General features: G+C 39.6%; 1 protein-coding gene across 1 annotated transcript in view; it reads left to right on the forward strand.

The window, feature by feature from the left end:
* snx9b (sorting nexin 9b) overlaps positions 1-16417 on the forward strand; it is a 122047-nt gene extending 105630 nt beyond the window's left edge. The window contains exons 14-18 of the mRNA XM_059986078.1: positions 5658-5734; positions 6256-6345; positions 9532-9646; positions 12479-12570; positions 13102-16417. Of these exons, the coding sequence (XP_059842061.1) occupies positions 5658-5734; positions 6256-6345; positions 9532-9646; positions 12479-12570; positions 13102-13152 (425 nt within the window). The 3' untranslated portion in view covers positions 13153-16417. The remainder of the gene's footprint in view (positions 1-5657; positions 5735-6255; positions 6346-9531; positions 9647-12478; positions 12571-13101) is intronic.
* The last annotated feature ends 354 nt before the right edge of the window (positions 16418-16771 follow it).

Here is a 16771-nt window from a genome sequence, read left to right on the forward strand (position 1 = left end):
CCTTTCCAAATCCACTTTTGTTTAGGCCTTTCAATATTTGGTAGGTTTCTATGAGCTCCTAGTTGCCACACTTCCAGTTGTGCTTCCCTTTTACTGATAAATGAATATAATTAGACTCAAGTTAAGCCATATTTGAAGAACTATATGTTCGTTTTAGGCTCATATCCTGTACATAAATAGGCTATTTCTTACTTGCCTGACATTCAAACTGTGTAAACAGGAGGTTGCTTATTGTTTGCCACTTCCCTAAATGTCCATAAAATCTGGCTTTTATATCTGTACCAAGTAAATTCATCAACAAAAAAAATGTACTTTCCAGCATGAACCTGGTATATATGTAACAGTTTTTTGTAAATATGTTGCAATATCATAAATGTGCATACAAAGATTGCTGCAATACTCTTGTACATGCCCAGTGTGGTGATTGATTCTTAAAACTGAAAAGTACTATTTTGAAAGGAAGAAGTCAATTCAAGTAATTCATAATCCAGTTTATACGTAAAAATCCTGGAAAAGTATGGCTGTCCATAATCTTGCAGCTGGACTCGATTACATTTTGAGAGGTTATGTTAAACTTTTGCAAGCCTATTACTTCAGCCTGCTACAGGAAGTATTAGTTTATTATAATTAATGTTTTGCAATCACTCCAGCACTTGTCGAGGTTTTAAAACTTAAACTCTCCATCTTTGATTTTGGATCCTTTTACATCATTGGTGGCGAGTCTAGTGAATGTAGGGAAATTATATTTCTGCATTGATGTTATACTGTAATCTTTAGTGAATGATGATTCACAGAATGCAAACTACCTTACTAACATTTCAGAATCTGGGTCTTATTGTATATTTCCATCATTAACATTACCATCAAAGTCAGGAGTTTTTTTTTGTCAAGATGAGATTGTAGCGGTATGCTACACGCAGCGCTAAAATAACAACACGGAGTTGGTAAACTGCAGTTAAAGAAGATTTTATTCGAACTTCACAGACTTGCTTTAAAGCCTCCCTGATCCCGCCCTCCCCGGGCACGGATGCTGTAGGGGGCACGTCCTCACAATCCCGCGCAGGCTTTTCCCTTTGTTGGTGAAGCAGACCTGGCGCCCTTTTGGGACTGGCCTCTGTGCCAGCGTGCTGGCTATTTGTGAGCCGGTTCGAGTGCGCTAGAAAGTGGGTTGCCACAAGATTACATTCTTGGCTGCAATAAAAGGGCTTTTGTGAAGTTAAATATTCTGCAGTGGGGAGTTTCCACCATAGAGGCGATTGTGATTCTAATGCAAATTACAGCCACCTTGAAAGTTTCTTCCGTCACAACCCTTCCTCAAACCCCATAGGTGGCTGCTAAACTCATTGGCGTAGTCACAAATCTACCTTGAATTAGTATAATCGTTACATTTTAAAATTTGTGTTTTCTTTGGTATGTAGGGAAATGAGGAGGGACCTTATTAAAGTGTTTAAAATTGACAGGCATGGATGAGGTGGATGGTAACAGCCTTTTTCCTAGAGTAGTTCAAATCTAGGAAGTTTATGTTTAAGGTGAGAAGGAAAAGATTTAAAAAGGATCTGAGGGGCATCTTTTCCCATGCAAAGGGTAGTGACTATATGGAATGAATTAACCGAGGAAGTGGCTGAGGCCAGTATTTTCATTTAAGAGATACTTGGATTGGTTCTTGAGGAGTTAGGTCTTGGAGGGACATGTGCTAAACACAGGAAATCTGGGTCTAGCTGGGTGGACAACATGGTTAGCATGGACTGGTTGGGCTGAAAGGCCTTTATCCATACTGTATTGCTCTATGACTCTAAACTACTTTACTTTTTGAAGAACTGTAGCTTTGTGATTTGATCAATACATTAAAAAAACAGCTTGGTCACAAAAAGTAATTATTTAAAAAGCAGTGTCAGCTTAATATGTGAATACCTGACAATAATTTGATAGAAATGGCAAAGCAAAGCAAGGAAACAGAAATCAGGTCCTAAGCACAAGAGATTATGTAGATGTGGAAATCCAGAGTAACACACAGAAAATGCTCAGCAGGTCAGGCAGCATCTGTGGGGGGAAAAATAAACAGATGGTGTTTCAAGCAGAGACCCTTCATCAAGTACCTATACTACTTTGGGCTAGGAATGAGCATGAACTCCATGTGGCAGGTTGGTTCTGTGTACAGCTCAGAGTCTGCATCTAACACAGTGTATATTAATGCAGAAATGGTGGGGACTTTATTGGGACTGAATGTAACTTGCATTTAAAGTTGTGTGATATTATTGAGGCCAGAGTTTGGTGGTGTGGCAGGCAGCAGCAGTGGCCTCTCCAGACCTGGTGTCACTTTAATTAATTTATTTTTTTAAACTAAGGCATAATTCTTTTTAATTTGCACATGGACAACGGAGCAACCAGTGCTCGTATCTACCATCGCCAGACAATGCTACGGTACAGAAATTGTCCAACAACAAACCTTCATGAGGATCTACTGGAGAAGCTATGCAATCTCAGCCTGCTTCAGGGACCAGGCCTACAGTCCTAGGTGTCGCCTGATGCTGATGGCCGGGAGTGGGGACGTCGTAAGCGGTGTGCGAGGAAGTGGAAGAGCGGCAAGTGGGCAGGGATCCGTGCTAGGCTAAAAACAAACCCTAGCCGGCCAGCTCTCCCGTCCATTCTGCTCTCCAATGTCTGCTCCCTAGACAGTACATTGAACTACATCCAACTCCAACGGACTACTCAGCGGGAGTACAGAGTCTGCTGCGCTTTCATTTTCACAGAAACGTGGCTTAGCGACAGAGTTCCAGACGCCACCATTCAGCTAGACAGGCTCGCTTTGTTTCGGGCTGACAGAGATGCAACTCTGTGTGGTGAGGCTCGCGGTGATGGTGTGTGTATTTGCATCAACAAGAACTCTGCGGTAAGGCTCGCAGTGATGGTGTGTGTATTTGCATCAACAAGAACTCTGTGCTAGTCTCTAGTTTCTGCTCATCGCTAGTGGAGTTAGTGACTGTTAAGATACAGACCATTTTATTTACCACAGGAATTCACCACTGTCCTTATAGTCGGTGTGTACATTCCCCCCCCGGCCATGCTAAGGAGGCGCTCTGTGAACTGTATGGGGCTATTAGCGAACTGCAGAGTGCATATCCTGATGGACTGTTTATTGTCGCCGGAGATTTTAACCACGTGAACCTCAAGTCAGTGCTCCCCAAATTCCATCAGTATGTGGACTTTGCAACGAGAGGGGAGCACACGTTGGACCTTGTTTATATAAATACCTCTGACGCATACCAGGCAGAGCCCCGCCCCCACCTCGGTTACTCAGACCACATCTCTGTTATGCTAATCCCAGCATACAGACCGCTCATCAGGCGCTCCAGACCAGTTCTCAAGCAGGTGAAAACCTGGCATATGTTCAGGGAGGCTGCAACCGATGGCGAATCTACCAACTTAGAGGAGTACACGGCATCAGTGACTAGCTACGTTAGCAAATACATTGATGACGTCACTGTGTCCAAGACCATCACTGCATGCGTTAGCCAGAAGCCATGGATGACCGCGGAGGTGCGTACACTGCTGAGGACCCGGAACTCCGCCTTCAGAGCAGGTGACAAGGCGAGGGCCAAACTGTCCCAGGCCATCAGAGAGGCAAAGCGTGCACACGCCCAGCGAATCCACAGCCACTTCCACATGCGCCGTGTGTCACCGCTGTCCTGGAAGGGCATTCAGGACATCACCAGCTTCAGGACAACATCACCTGCCTGTGCTGGTGATGCCTCCCTCCCATATTCAGAGGAAGACCACTCCTCCTCCCAATGACCAGATGCTGTGTCTCACCGTGGCCGATGTGAGGAAAACTCTATGCAGGGTCAACCCACGGAAGGCTGCTGAACCAGACAGTATTGCTGGCACAGTGCTCAGAGGATGTGCAGACCAGCTGGCAAATGTTCTCACTGACATGTTCAACATCTCCCTGAGCAGCGCCGTTGTTCCAACGTGCTTCAAGGCCGCCACCATCATCCCTGTGCCAAAGAAATCTCCACTGTCCTGCCTCATCAACTACCGTCCCGTTGCTCTCACATCCATCATCATGAAGTGTTTTGAGAGGCTCGTCAGGAAGCACATAAAGACCCTGCTGCCCCCCTCACTGGACTCCTTGCAGTTTGTGTATTGTTCCAACCACTCAACAGATGACGCCATCACCACCACCCTCCTCCTGGTCCTCACCCACCTGGACAAAAAGGACATATACGTTTGAATGCTGCTCATAGACTTCAGTTCAGCATTCAATACAATCATTCCTCAACACCTGATCGGAAAGCTGAGCCTACTGGGCCTGAACACCTCCCTCTGCAACTGGATCCTAGACTTCCTGACTGGGAGACCTCAGTCAGTCTGGATCGGGAGCAGCATCTCCAACACCATCGCACTGAGCACGGGGTACCCCAGGGCTGTGTGCTCAGTCCATTCCTGTTCATTTTGCTGACCCATGACTGTGCTGCAACACACAGCTTGAATCATATCAAGTTTGCCAGTGACACGACCGTGGTGGGTCTCATCAGCAAGAATGACGAGTCAGCATACAGAGAGAAGGTGCAGCGGCTAATGGACTGATGCAGAGCCAACAACCTGTTACTGAATGTGAACAAAACAAAAGAGATGGTTGTTGACTTCAGGAGAGCACAGAGCGACCACTCTCCACTGAACATTGAAGACTACTCAGTAGAGATCGTTAGGAGCACCAAATTTCTTGGTGTTCACTTGGCAGAGAATCTCACCTGGTCCCTCAACACTAGCTCCATAGCCAAGAAAGCCCAGCAGCATCTCTGCTTTCTGCGAAGGCTGAGAAAAGTCCATCTCCCACCCTCCATCCTCACCACATTCTACAAATGACGTATCAAGAGCCTCCTGAGCAGCTGCATTTCTGCCTGATTTGGGAATTACACAGTCTCGGATCGCAAGGCCCTGCAGCAGATAGTGAGGTCAGCTGAGAATCATCTGGGTCTCTCTTCCCGCTATTACAGATGTTTACACCACATGCTGCACCCACAAAGCTAACAGTATTGTGACGGACACCACGCATTCCTCACACACACTCTTCTCCCTCCTGCCATCTGGCAAAAGGTACTGAAGCATTCAGGCTTTTAGGACCTGACTGTGCAACAGTTTCTTTCCCCAAGCCATCAGACTCCTCAATACTCTGAGTCTAGACTGATATCTACATCATTTTATTATTATATTGTAATTTGTCCTCTACTGTGCCTGTTGTCTTGTTTATTAATTATTGTACTGCCCTGCACTGTTTTGTTCACTTTATGTAGTCCTGCGCAGGTCTGTAGTCTAGTGCAGTTTTTATGTTTTACGTAGGCTAGTGTAGCCTTGTGCTGTCTCACATAGTCTAGTGTAGTTTTGTGTTGTTTCATGTAGCACCAGGGTCCTGGAGGAACGTTGTTTCATTTTTACTGTGTACTGTAACAGCAGTTTATGGTCGAAATGACAATAAACTTGACTTGACTTGGGATATCAGTGCCAAACAGTCAATACTATCAAAAGGAAGCTCTAAGCCTGTTTGCATTTGGACATAGTCATTTTGTAAAAAAATCTTTTCTGTGGCTTAGTGTGTTATTCATAACAACTGTAATATAATTTGCCACGAACTCACTGTTTATTCATTTATATTTCAGGTGAATCCATTCTGACAGATCCTTTAACTGAAGCAGGAAAGACTTATGAAGAAATAGCTAACCTCTTTGCAGAACAGGTATAAAAAAAATTTTTAATTTGGGTGATTGCGTGGAAATGTAGAATAGGCATGTAACTTATAAATGCATTGCAAATGAAATAATGTCTTTATAATTTAATGGCAGCTTTTTCATTGTGAACCATGATCTAAGTCAACAGCTTGGTGGTGAAACATGAGATTTTGATTATTCTGCAAGTAGTACTTAAATTTTGATTCAGCTTGACAATTTGGTTGGTATTATTGACATGACTTTATCAGTCATTATTGACTGATAAAGTAAGAATGAGTTAGATTATAGATATACTATACCTCAGGCTGCTGGTTTGGGAAATACAGGGAAATCAAAGAGGTGATGAAGAAACATGAGGAATAATGATTTTGGTTGAAAGAGAGGTTGTGCACTTACAATATGTAAAACATTGTTCTTTATCACATGGGAGAAACTACTGGAATTGAAATTATGACATCCAAGTATGAGAGAGATTTTTGCAGCATGTGCCATTGTATGGAAATGTCATATGAACTTATGTCTTCAACAGCCCAAAAAAGATCTGCATTATTTGATGGAAACCAACCAGGAATACAAAGGATTATTAGGATGTTTCCCTGATATCATTGGAGTGCACAAGGTAAATGAAAATTAACGAGAAATCTTCTATTGAAGTTTTTTTTTTTGCTGAGTCAGACAACAATAAGCAGAATTTTAAAAAGTTGAAGCAAGGTGATGTCAAGCTAAACATCAACATGAGGCCAGAGAACTATATAATTGTAATTCATGATCCCAGTTTTGATGACACGTTTTATAAAGTAGGATGTGTAGATAGAGATGAAAAATGCATAAGGAAGCCAGCAAATGGAATAAACTCCATTTTACAATCAGTATTAAGAATGCTGTCAACTGAGTGGCAGCTGGAAACTGAATATTGAAACATAACTTATGACATACATTGTAAAAAGATTATTTTTTATCGACCATATATTTACTACTCTAGCATTTTAGAGTGCTGGTTTGAGCATAACAGCCAAGTTGTTCAGCTAATTTTATTTAGAGATATTGCACAGTAACAGGCTGTTACACTGCACCACCCAATTATAACCATGTGACCAATTAACCTACTAACTTATATATTTTTGGTATGTGGGAGGAAACCCACACGGTCACAAACATTCAAATATGATGGAATCTTCAACCATACAGTGGCATGCAAAAGTCTGGGCACACCTGGTCAAAATTTCTGTTACTGTGAATAGTTAAGTGAGTAGAAGATGAACTGATCTCCAAAAGTCATAAAGTTAAAGATAAAACATTCTTTTCAACATTTTAAGCAAGATTAGTGTATTATTTTTGTTTAGTACAATTCTCAACTGAAAAAAAGGAAAGGAGCACCATGCAAAAGCTTGGGCACTCGGAGGAATTTGAGCTCTCAGATAACTTTTACCAAGACCTCAGACCTTAATTAGCTTGTTAGGGCTATGGCTCGTTCACAGTCATCATTAGGAAAGGCCAGGTGATGAAAATTTCAAAGCTTTATAAATACCCTGACTCCTCAAACCTTGTCCCAACAATCAGCAGCCATGGGCTCCTCTAAGCAGCTGCCTCGCACTCTGAAAATTAAAATAAATGATGCCCATAAAGCAGGAGAAGACTATAAGAAGATAGCAAAGCATTTTCAGGTAGCCGTTTCCTCAGTTCGTAATGTAATTAAGAAATGGCAATTAACTGGAATGGTGGAGGTCAAGTTGAGTTCTGGAAGACCAAGAAAAGTTTCCGAGAGAACTGCTTGTAGGATTGCTAGTAAAGCAAACCAAAAGCCCCGTTTGACTGCAAAAGACCTTCAGGAAGATTTAGCAGACTCTGGAGTGGTGGTGCACTGTTCCACTGTGCAGCAATACCTGCACAAATAGGACCTTCATGGAAGAGTCATCAGAATAAAACCTTTCCTGAATCCTCACCACAAAATTCAGCGTCAGATGTTTGCAGAGGAACATCTAAACAAGCCTGATGCATTTTAGAAACCGGTCCTGTGGACTGATGACGTTAAAACAGAACTTTTTGGCCACAATGAGGAAAGTTATGTTTGGAGAAAAATGTTGCAGAATTTCATGAAAAGAACACCTCTCCAACTGTTAAGCATGGGGGTGGATCGGTCATGCTTTGGGCTTGTGTTGCAGCCAGTGGCATGGGGAATGTTTCACTGGTAGAGGGAAGAATGAATTTAATTAAATACCAGCAAATTCTGGAAGGAAGCATCACACCTTCTGTAAAAAAGCTAAAGATGAAAAGAGGATGGTTTCTACAACAGGATAATGATCCTAAACACACCTCAAAATCCACAATGCACTCTCACAGTCCCCTGACCTAACCATCATCGAAAATCTGTGGATAAACCTCAAAAAAGTAGTGCTTGCAAGACAGCCCAAGAATCTCACAGAACTAGAAACCTTTTGCAAGGAAGAATGGATGAAAATCCTCCAAACAATAAAGACACTTAGCTGGCTTCAGAAAGTGTTTACAAGCTGTGATACTTGCCAAAGGGGGTGTTACTATGTACTGACCATGCAGGGTGCCTAAACTTTTGCTTTGGGCCCTTTTCCTTTTTTGTTACTTTGAAACTGTAAAAGATGTAAATAAAAAAAGTAATCCTGCTTAAAATATTAAAGAAACGTGTCATCTTAAACTTCATGCCTTTTGGAAATCAGGTCATCTTTTACTCGCTTAGCTATTCACAGGAACAGAAATTTTGACCGGGGTGCCCAAACTTTTGCATGCCACTGTATTTTTGAATATGTTTAAGTAGTTAAGCAAGTATCTCAATGCAAGGGCAACAAAGGACAAGAGGCACTCCAGCCTCAATTGAGGAATCTTTTTCCAGCCTCTATCATAAATTATATTTCAATAGATGCATTTGGACCAAATTTGTATCAAAGTTAGGAGCTAAGTGATCCTGGAAAAGCCTAATTTTAGCATTACTGAGCAGATTACCGATGGTGCATAATAATAGACTATGATGTCATCTGCCACTTTAGAGATATTTATGAAGAGATGGAGGACAGATTGGATTTATCCTACATCGTGTGGTTAGGAAATGTCTTACAATTTTCTTGATGATTGAATAGTAGTCTTGAAATTTTACCTGAAAATACAGTTGGCCCTCCTTATCCACAGATTCAACTAACCGCAGATTGGGAAAACCCAGAAGTTCTCTCTCCAGCATTCGTTGTTTGAGCATGTACAGACATCTTTTTTCTTGTCATTAATCCTTAAACAATATAGTATAACAACTATTTACATAACATTTACATTGAATTAGGTATTCTAAGTAATCTAGAGATGATCTAAAGTATAGGGGAGGATGTACATAGGTTACCACAGATCGGGATTTAAAAAAACCCAGAAGTTCCCTCTCCAGCACCCGTTTGAGCATGTAGAGACTTTTTTTTTCTTGTCATTACGCAAGATGTCATAGTGTTTTAATCTGATCCATTGATTGTACAAAAAATGTACACAATTATCACACCTTAGGTCACGTAATTCTGTACCAAACCTTGATTAGACTGGTATCTCATATTTAGATATGCCTTGTGCTACTCCTGATCTGACATTTTCTTATTTTAAGTTTCTGTTAGGAAATAACCTGTTCAGAAATGTTTGTTTTGATGAAAATTTTCATGGCAAAGTCCTTTACTGATGAAGAATTGCTCCAGAACTTTAATCAGTGATGATATTAACTAAGATTATGAATAGAGTTTTTATGGAGGGATTATATCTCTGATTTTCATGGTTTATTTTATTATTTGTACCCTATTTTCAATAGGGTGCCATAGAAAAAGCCAAAGAGGGTGACAAGTTGGTTGCCTTAAATAAGATAACAGCACAGGAAAAAAACACCATGGTGAGTCGTATTGGCACCATGTCTTATGCATTACAAGGTAGGTACAAAAACAAAATGGAAAATGGCATGCTTTTAATCTATATTTGTTTACAGATTTTCATGGGGCAGATGAAAATGGCTCAGGGTAGATAAAAGGGTAAATATGTGAAGCCTTCATCAATTGTTAATAGTAATGGTAGTTAAGTTTGCCAGCTCTGGAAATGTGAACACTTGACAAATATTAAGACACTATTGTGGTAATTCAGAATTTTGGCTTTAAAGCTTTCTGCCAGCTGCTATAATGTGAAAAGTTTGAATGTATCAAAAGTTTCAATGGTGGGCAAGTTGTTGGAGAAGATTTATGAACATTTGGAGAGACATAATCTGATCAGGGATAGTCAGCATGGCTTTGCCAAGGGCAGGTCATGCCTTACAACCTTGAATGAATTCTTTCAGGTTGTAACAACACACATTGATGACGATAGAGCAGTAGATGTAGTGTATATAGATTTCAGTAAGGCATTTGATAAGGTTCACCATGAGAGGCTCATTCAGAAAATAATGAGACCTTGCTTTCTGGGTCTAGAATTGTCTTGACCACAGAAGGCAAAGGGTGGTTGTGGATGGTTTGTATTCTGCATGGAGGACGATGACCAGTGGAGTTCTGCATGATCTGTTCTGGGACCCCTCCTCTTTGTGATTTTTATAAATGACCTAAATGAGGAAGTAGAAGGGTGGATTAGTAAGGTTGCTGATGTTACAAAAGTAGGAGGGTGTTGTGAATAGTCTTGGAGGACTGTTAGACATTACAGTGGGACATTGACAGGGTGCAGATCTGGGCTGAGAAGTAGCAGATGGAGTTCAACCCAGATAAGTGTGAAATGGTTCATTTTGGTAGGTCAAATTTGGAGACAGAATATTATTTTAATGGTAAGACTTTTGACAGTGTGGAAGATTAGTGAAATCTTGGGGTCCATCTCCATAGAACACTCAAGCTGCTGTGCAGGTTGACAGTGTTGTTAAGAAGGTGTATGGTGTGTTTTCCTTCATCAACCATGGGATTGAGTTCAAGAGCGGTGAGGTAATGTTACAGTTATATAAGATTTTAGTTAGACCCCACTTGGAGTACTATGTTCAGTTCTGGTTACCTCATTACAGGAAGGATGTGGATGCTATAGTGAGTGCACAGGTGATTTTCAAGGATGTTGCCTGGATCGGAGAGCATGCCTTGTGAGAAATGGTTGCATGAACTTGGCCTTTTCTCCTTGGAGTGACGGAGGATGAGAGGTGACCTGATAGAGGTGTAATAGATGATGAGGGGCATTGATCGTGTGGAAAGCCTGAGGCTTTTTCCCAGGGTTGAAATGGCTAACATGAAGGGCATAGTTTTAAGGTGCTTGGAAGTAGGTACAAGGGGGATGTCAGAGGTAAGATTTTCACACAGAGTGGTGGGTGCGTGGATAGCACTGCCAGCGAAATTGGTAGAGGCGGATACAATAGGATCTTTTAAGAGACTCTTAGATAGGTACATGGAACTTAGAAAACTAAAGGGCTAATGTAGTAGGGAAATTCTAGGCAGCTTCTTGAGTAGCTTACATGATCGACACGACGTTGTGGTCTGAAGGGCCTGTAATGTGCTGTAGGTTTTCTATGTTCTATCTGTGAGTAAAAGAGAGAAACCAAAGGAAGACTAATAGTGTAGTAACTTTGGTAACTATGAAATTGCCACTAAGATGATACCACTTGGCTTTCACCCATCACCAATAATATATAATATTTTCAGCCACTGACAACAGGTTTGGTTTTTCATTATTCTACCTGTGTCAATTATTAATCCTATCACGCATTGACTTTGACCTTGATATGGAACCAAAATCCCCTGAAATGCATAGGCTATATGCAAGATTCTTTTATTTATTTTGGCCATTTTTTTTTAACAGGATTAATCTCTCTCGTATCACTTTTGTCCTGGTTTAAACTCCTGCTTCTGTTGTATATTAAAATATTGCACCAGGAACTTGTGTTTTTTATTGACATTTGCTGTTTAATCTTGACCTAATCTTGATATGTTTATTCCGACCCCTCCACTCATCGCTCAGATCACTTTCCCGATTGTTGATGGGAAACAGACATAGTAAATAGGGGCACAGAGTCTAATGAGTCGTAAGTATTTCACTAATCATAATGTTCATGAGCCATTTCACCCTGCATTGTCTGGAATAAGGGAATGTGAAAAAGAGAAAGCTGAGTTCCTCCCCACATCACAGAGACTACATTGCGGCCCGACATGGTGTTGTGGTTCAACTCATCGAAGCACGTTTTGTATGCTTGAGCTTACTGTGCCATGGGAAGAACACATGGAGGAGGCTTCTGAGCAGAAAAGAGCCAAGTATGAGGATCTGCAGGACAACTGTCAAAGAAGAGACTGGAGAGCAAAGTGTTGGCCCACGGAGGTCGGGTGTCGTGGCTTTGCAGGCCAGTCGCTCTGCAAAGTATACACTGTACTTGGAATCACGGGAGAGAGAAGAAGGAGAGCCATTTCTACCACCACAGGTGCAGCAGAGAAAGCATCAAGATGGCTCTGGATAAAGAGGGCAGATCCATGGGTTGCTGCTAGGGCACAGGCCGGGGTGTGATCAACCCCGGTTGGTTCACCTGGGTGAGGGTGTATGATGCTGAAAGACCCAAAACACCTGATGACCCCAGGTAACATCACTGATGATGTGCCCTAGCTTAGCATCATGCAGATGTTTCTGTAAGAAAAAATAAAAGAGAGAAAGCTGAGTATCAGAAAATTTGATTGCATCATAGAAAGTTAAGCATAGCTAATTTTCCTTGTTTCATTGTTTTAGTAAATAAAGATGATTAAAGTTCCATAATTTCATTACAGCTGAGATGAATCACTTCCACAATAATCGGATTTATGATTACAATTCTGTAATGCAACACTACTTACAGCAACAAGTCCAGTTTTATGAGACAGTAAGTGACATAGTTGATCTGTTTTACTTTGAATTCCATTGGGGTGATTGGGGAAATGCCAGTTTCTTTTCATCTTGCAATTAAATTTTATAAGTGTTTAAAATTATGTTGTGTTTAAGTAAAAAGCATTTGTTTCCTATAGCTAAATGATCCAGTTCTTTACCTGCTGTTTCCAATAACCAATTGGCCAAATGACCTCTATTCTTATCCCCGTAGCAACCCATGCCTGTCCTTATCAGAGTTATTCCATTTGCCTCTCCCTTATTCTGCCAACTTATCTGCTATTCAAAACTAACTTGTTTTCTTCCTCTGAGGAGTACAGTTGAGAGATGGCCATGTGCTAGAATTGACTATAAAGAGGGAAACAATTCTGAAGAATGATATGGGGAGAAAAGAACAAGAGTACTCTTTTTATGAATGAGAGAATGCCATTGAACAGTTGATCAATATTCACACATTTGTTGGAAGATCGTATGAAGAATATGTTGAGGTTTATTGCAACTGAAGATTATTTTTATTATTTTTCACTAGATTGCAGCAAAACTGAAGCAAGCATTGAGCCATTTTACAGTGCAACAGTAAACCCTGCAAAGCAATCAGCCTTAATTGACCAGATGGTGGAGGAAACCCATGCTCTGATGTGTGTCTATGAAGGAAAAGCACAAGAAAGACATCTCAAATTCAGGTTTTGTTTGAGATAATGTTAAGCATGCAAAACAGCTGTTTGGACCATTTATTGTTCTGTTGCTGCAAAACTGTTTCATGACTTTGAGTATAAACATGGTGAACTTTTGTTACTATGCATTATTCTTTGTCTCTTTCTTGTTTGTTCCTTTTCGGGACAAATGCACAGTTGTATTTTTGACCAGCAGTGACATCATTTTAGGAATTATTGTTGATATGATGCCATGGTAGCTGCTACTGCCTGTATAAATTTCATTGTTGCAGATTACTTTGGTTTCTAAGTGGGCTACAGGATGAAGAAACGCTGCATTTTGGGGTGGGGGGATTATTATGATATTGAAGGCAATAACAATGGAACTTGGGAACTGATTTTTGTTATCCACACAAGTACTTTCTGAAGGCATTCTTTCAATTCAAATGTGCTTTTTTTATCTTTAATACATTTAATAAAGTTTCATGTCACTTATGCATTCTTTAAAGAAAGTGGGCAAGGACAAGACTATTTTAAAAACATTTGGAGCAGATAGCAAAAAGAAAGCCATTTAAAGAACGGATTCCAAAATGCCAGTAGATGGATGCAATTCAGATATGAGTAGTGCAGCACAGACATGGAAACATTTGGAAGGAGAAACCTCTTGCAGTTATTAAACTTCTTATTGTTCATTATTTTGATTTTTTTTTTCAATTCATACAGATACCAAGAATATATCAGACCTTGAAAAATATATCTTAACATTCCTGCCTATGAACTTTGCCATTTATTCTTGACCAAATTTTACCTGGGATGTGGCTTTGGCGATAGCATTAGTAGAAGTGTCAAAGGTTATACTCTGAGGTGCCACTCTGAAAAGCTTAATGGGCATAGTTGGTTTACAATTTGGCTTTTGTACTGAAGTGTATGTCAGATTTTTTTTTTTACAATAATCACCATCTTTAGCCTCCATCATTATTGCTGCCTAAGCTACCAAACTACCAAAAAATTGCTTTTATAATGTTAACCATATTTTAGCAAAATGATTGCTATTCTTAACTGATTATCAGTTCTTCTTGAAATCCAGCCCTCCAAAGTTCAGGGCTGGCATAAACTTTATATAAATGCAAAAAAAATTCAAAGTCATTCTGAATAGAGCTATTAAATTACCTAGAGCCCTGCTTAAATTTAAAATGACTGCACAAAGATATCTGTAATTATACAGACATACATTTATGAATCTAAGAGGACTATAAGAGCATGTTTGCACCAAAGATAACTATTTAATTTTGTATTGACATTATTTTTGGATGATGAACTAATAAATGTTCTATGCTTATACATTTTTGATATTTGAGTTTGTCATGTTCAAGTGCTAAGCTGGGAGCAAGTAAATTTGAAATGTGGAAAATGTTTTGTAATATAGGACAAAAGAAAACATCTTTATATTGTCAGTGATGAAGAAAATTCTGTGCATAAGATGGTTAACTAGAATATTTTAAAAAATAGAAATATTTGCACTCAATTTTTGCCTTCTATACTCAATTTGGTGGATGAAAAATACAAATGCAGTGGATTCTGATTAATTGGACCATCGGTTAAATGGGGCTGCCACTTATTTGGCCAACTCTTTAAGAACAAAAAATAATTGAGAAAATAACTGGGATTTCTTTCGTTCATTTGAGGCACTATGCCGTTTAGTTGGGACAGGAGACAGATACCAAATAGTTTCTAATTAGCGCCGGTCGCATGCACTTCTGTGGCCATTAGACATGGCACCATCCTTAAAGCAAACAGGTTTTAAATAGCATCAATTGCATGTGCTTGTATTCAAAAAGCAATGATTTCTGTCACATTGTTGGCAAGAAATAAGCAGATAGACAAGTCAGAACTGTTTTTCTAACTGCAGTTTCAAGCATTCAGGGTTGAAGATTCCAGATATGCCCAGAAGTGAAAATGAAACAATTTCACTACTTTAACAAGTTAGGAACTATGAAGAATAAGAAGGCATCAACAATCATCTTGAATGTTACAATGAAAATGAACATTTGGAAAATGCAATTGTCAGTAGCATTGTATGAACGCAGTCCATTATTTACACGGTGTGCTGATTTTGTTCATTTATAGCCAATCAAAACAACATGGCATTTTACTTATGCTGAATTCCTTCGACAATAACTGTTAGGAACTAATACAGTTTTATAGTACTGTAGTAGTATTGATTGTGTTCTAATTTGTTCTGTATTTCAATTGAATATATAATTTGTTACTCAGTTAAATAGTTTGTCTTTTTTCATACCTTTTTAATTATTTCTATGGAATGTTGGCTAATTGGGGCAGCCACTTAATAAAGCCAAAATGTGCTGGTCCCGATGTGTCCCAATTATCCGCAGTCTACTGTATTAAATTGTTGAGATGTGTTAACTTTATATGAGATTTGTTACAAGATATTACATTATTGGGGTGCTTTCTGTGCACAAATTATACAAATGTAAATTATCTCTGTTAATCCCAATGTGAAAATATCTTGTTGAAATTAAATGTCAGATTTATCTTAATCCTATTATAGCACAGAATTTCTGCGATGGAAGTTTATACTTTATCAGGAATGCTGTAACGTCAAGTTCAGAGAACAGTAAATCTCACAAAGCTTTACTTCTAAACACTGAAATTCATTGGCTAAGTGACTAGTTTATAGCAAACAAGGGAATTAGGATTAAGATTAGCTATATTTGTTGTATATTCATCAAAACACAGTGAAATGTGCACTTACGTCACAACCAACCCAGTCTGAGAACTGCCGGGAGCAGCCCTCAAGTTGTGCCATGATTTTTGGCATCAAGATAGCATAGCCACAATTTATTAACTCAATATGCTTGTTTTGAAATGTGGAAGGAAACCCACACAGTCAATGGGGAGAATATACAGACAGTGACGGGAATTGAACCCAAATCTTCTGATTGCAGATGCTGTAAAGCATTACAAGGACCACTATGTAATCATGCTGTCCTTCTGGGAGACCTAAAGGCAGGTGGGGACACACCATTTTGTCTGATGAATGATTTAAGCCTGAGGAAAAGGATGTGCTATTGGAGTTGAGCAATCTAAGTGAATCTGTTATTTTGTATTTTATATTGTTACTGTACAATTTTCAAAATGAACTTCAGTATAAAATTGGTTTGTTTGAAATGATGCAAGAACAATTCAGTAATACTGTTTTTACATTTACATAATAGTTTTGATACTAGTGCCTGAGGTATCTTACCATCACAATGATAGGATATGATAGTGATGCAGTGCTTAAATTTGTAGACAAATCCATCATTCTGTTTAAAAAAAAAATCTGAAATTGGTGTTTTAAATGAAATCTGCCAGGAACTAAAGGTTGTTCCTAAAATCCAGCCAATTCACTTATGTCTATCTAACCTTGATTTGATCTGATCTGGTTATGGCTCCGGATCCATGTTAATTGACTTTTAATTGCCTTCTGAAATGTAAGCTACTCTCAGGTGTGTCATAGCTGTTGAGTTCTTAACAAGTTTTTAA

Source organism: Hypanus sabinus, chromosome 12 (assembly GCF_030144855.1).
Source record: "Hypanus sabinus isolate sHypSab1 chromosome 12, sHypSab1.hap1, whole genome shotgun sequence".
In the NCBI taxonomy this organism is placed as follows: Eukaryota; Metazoa; Chordata; class Chondrichthyes; order Myliobatiformes; family Dasyatidae; genus Hypanus; species Hypanus sabinus.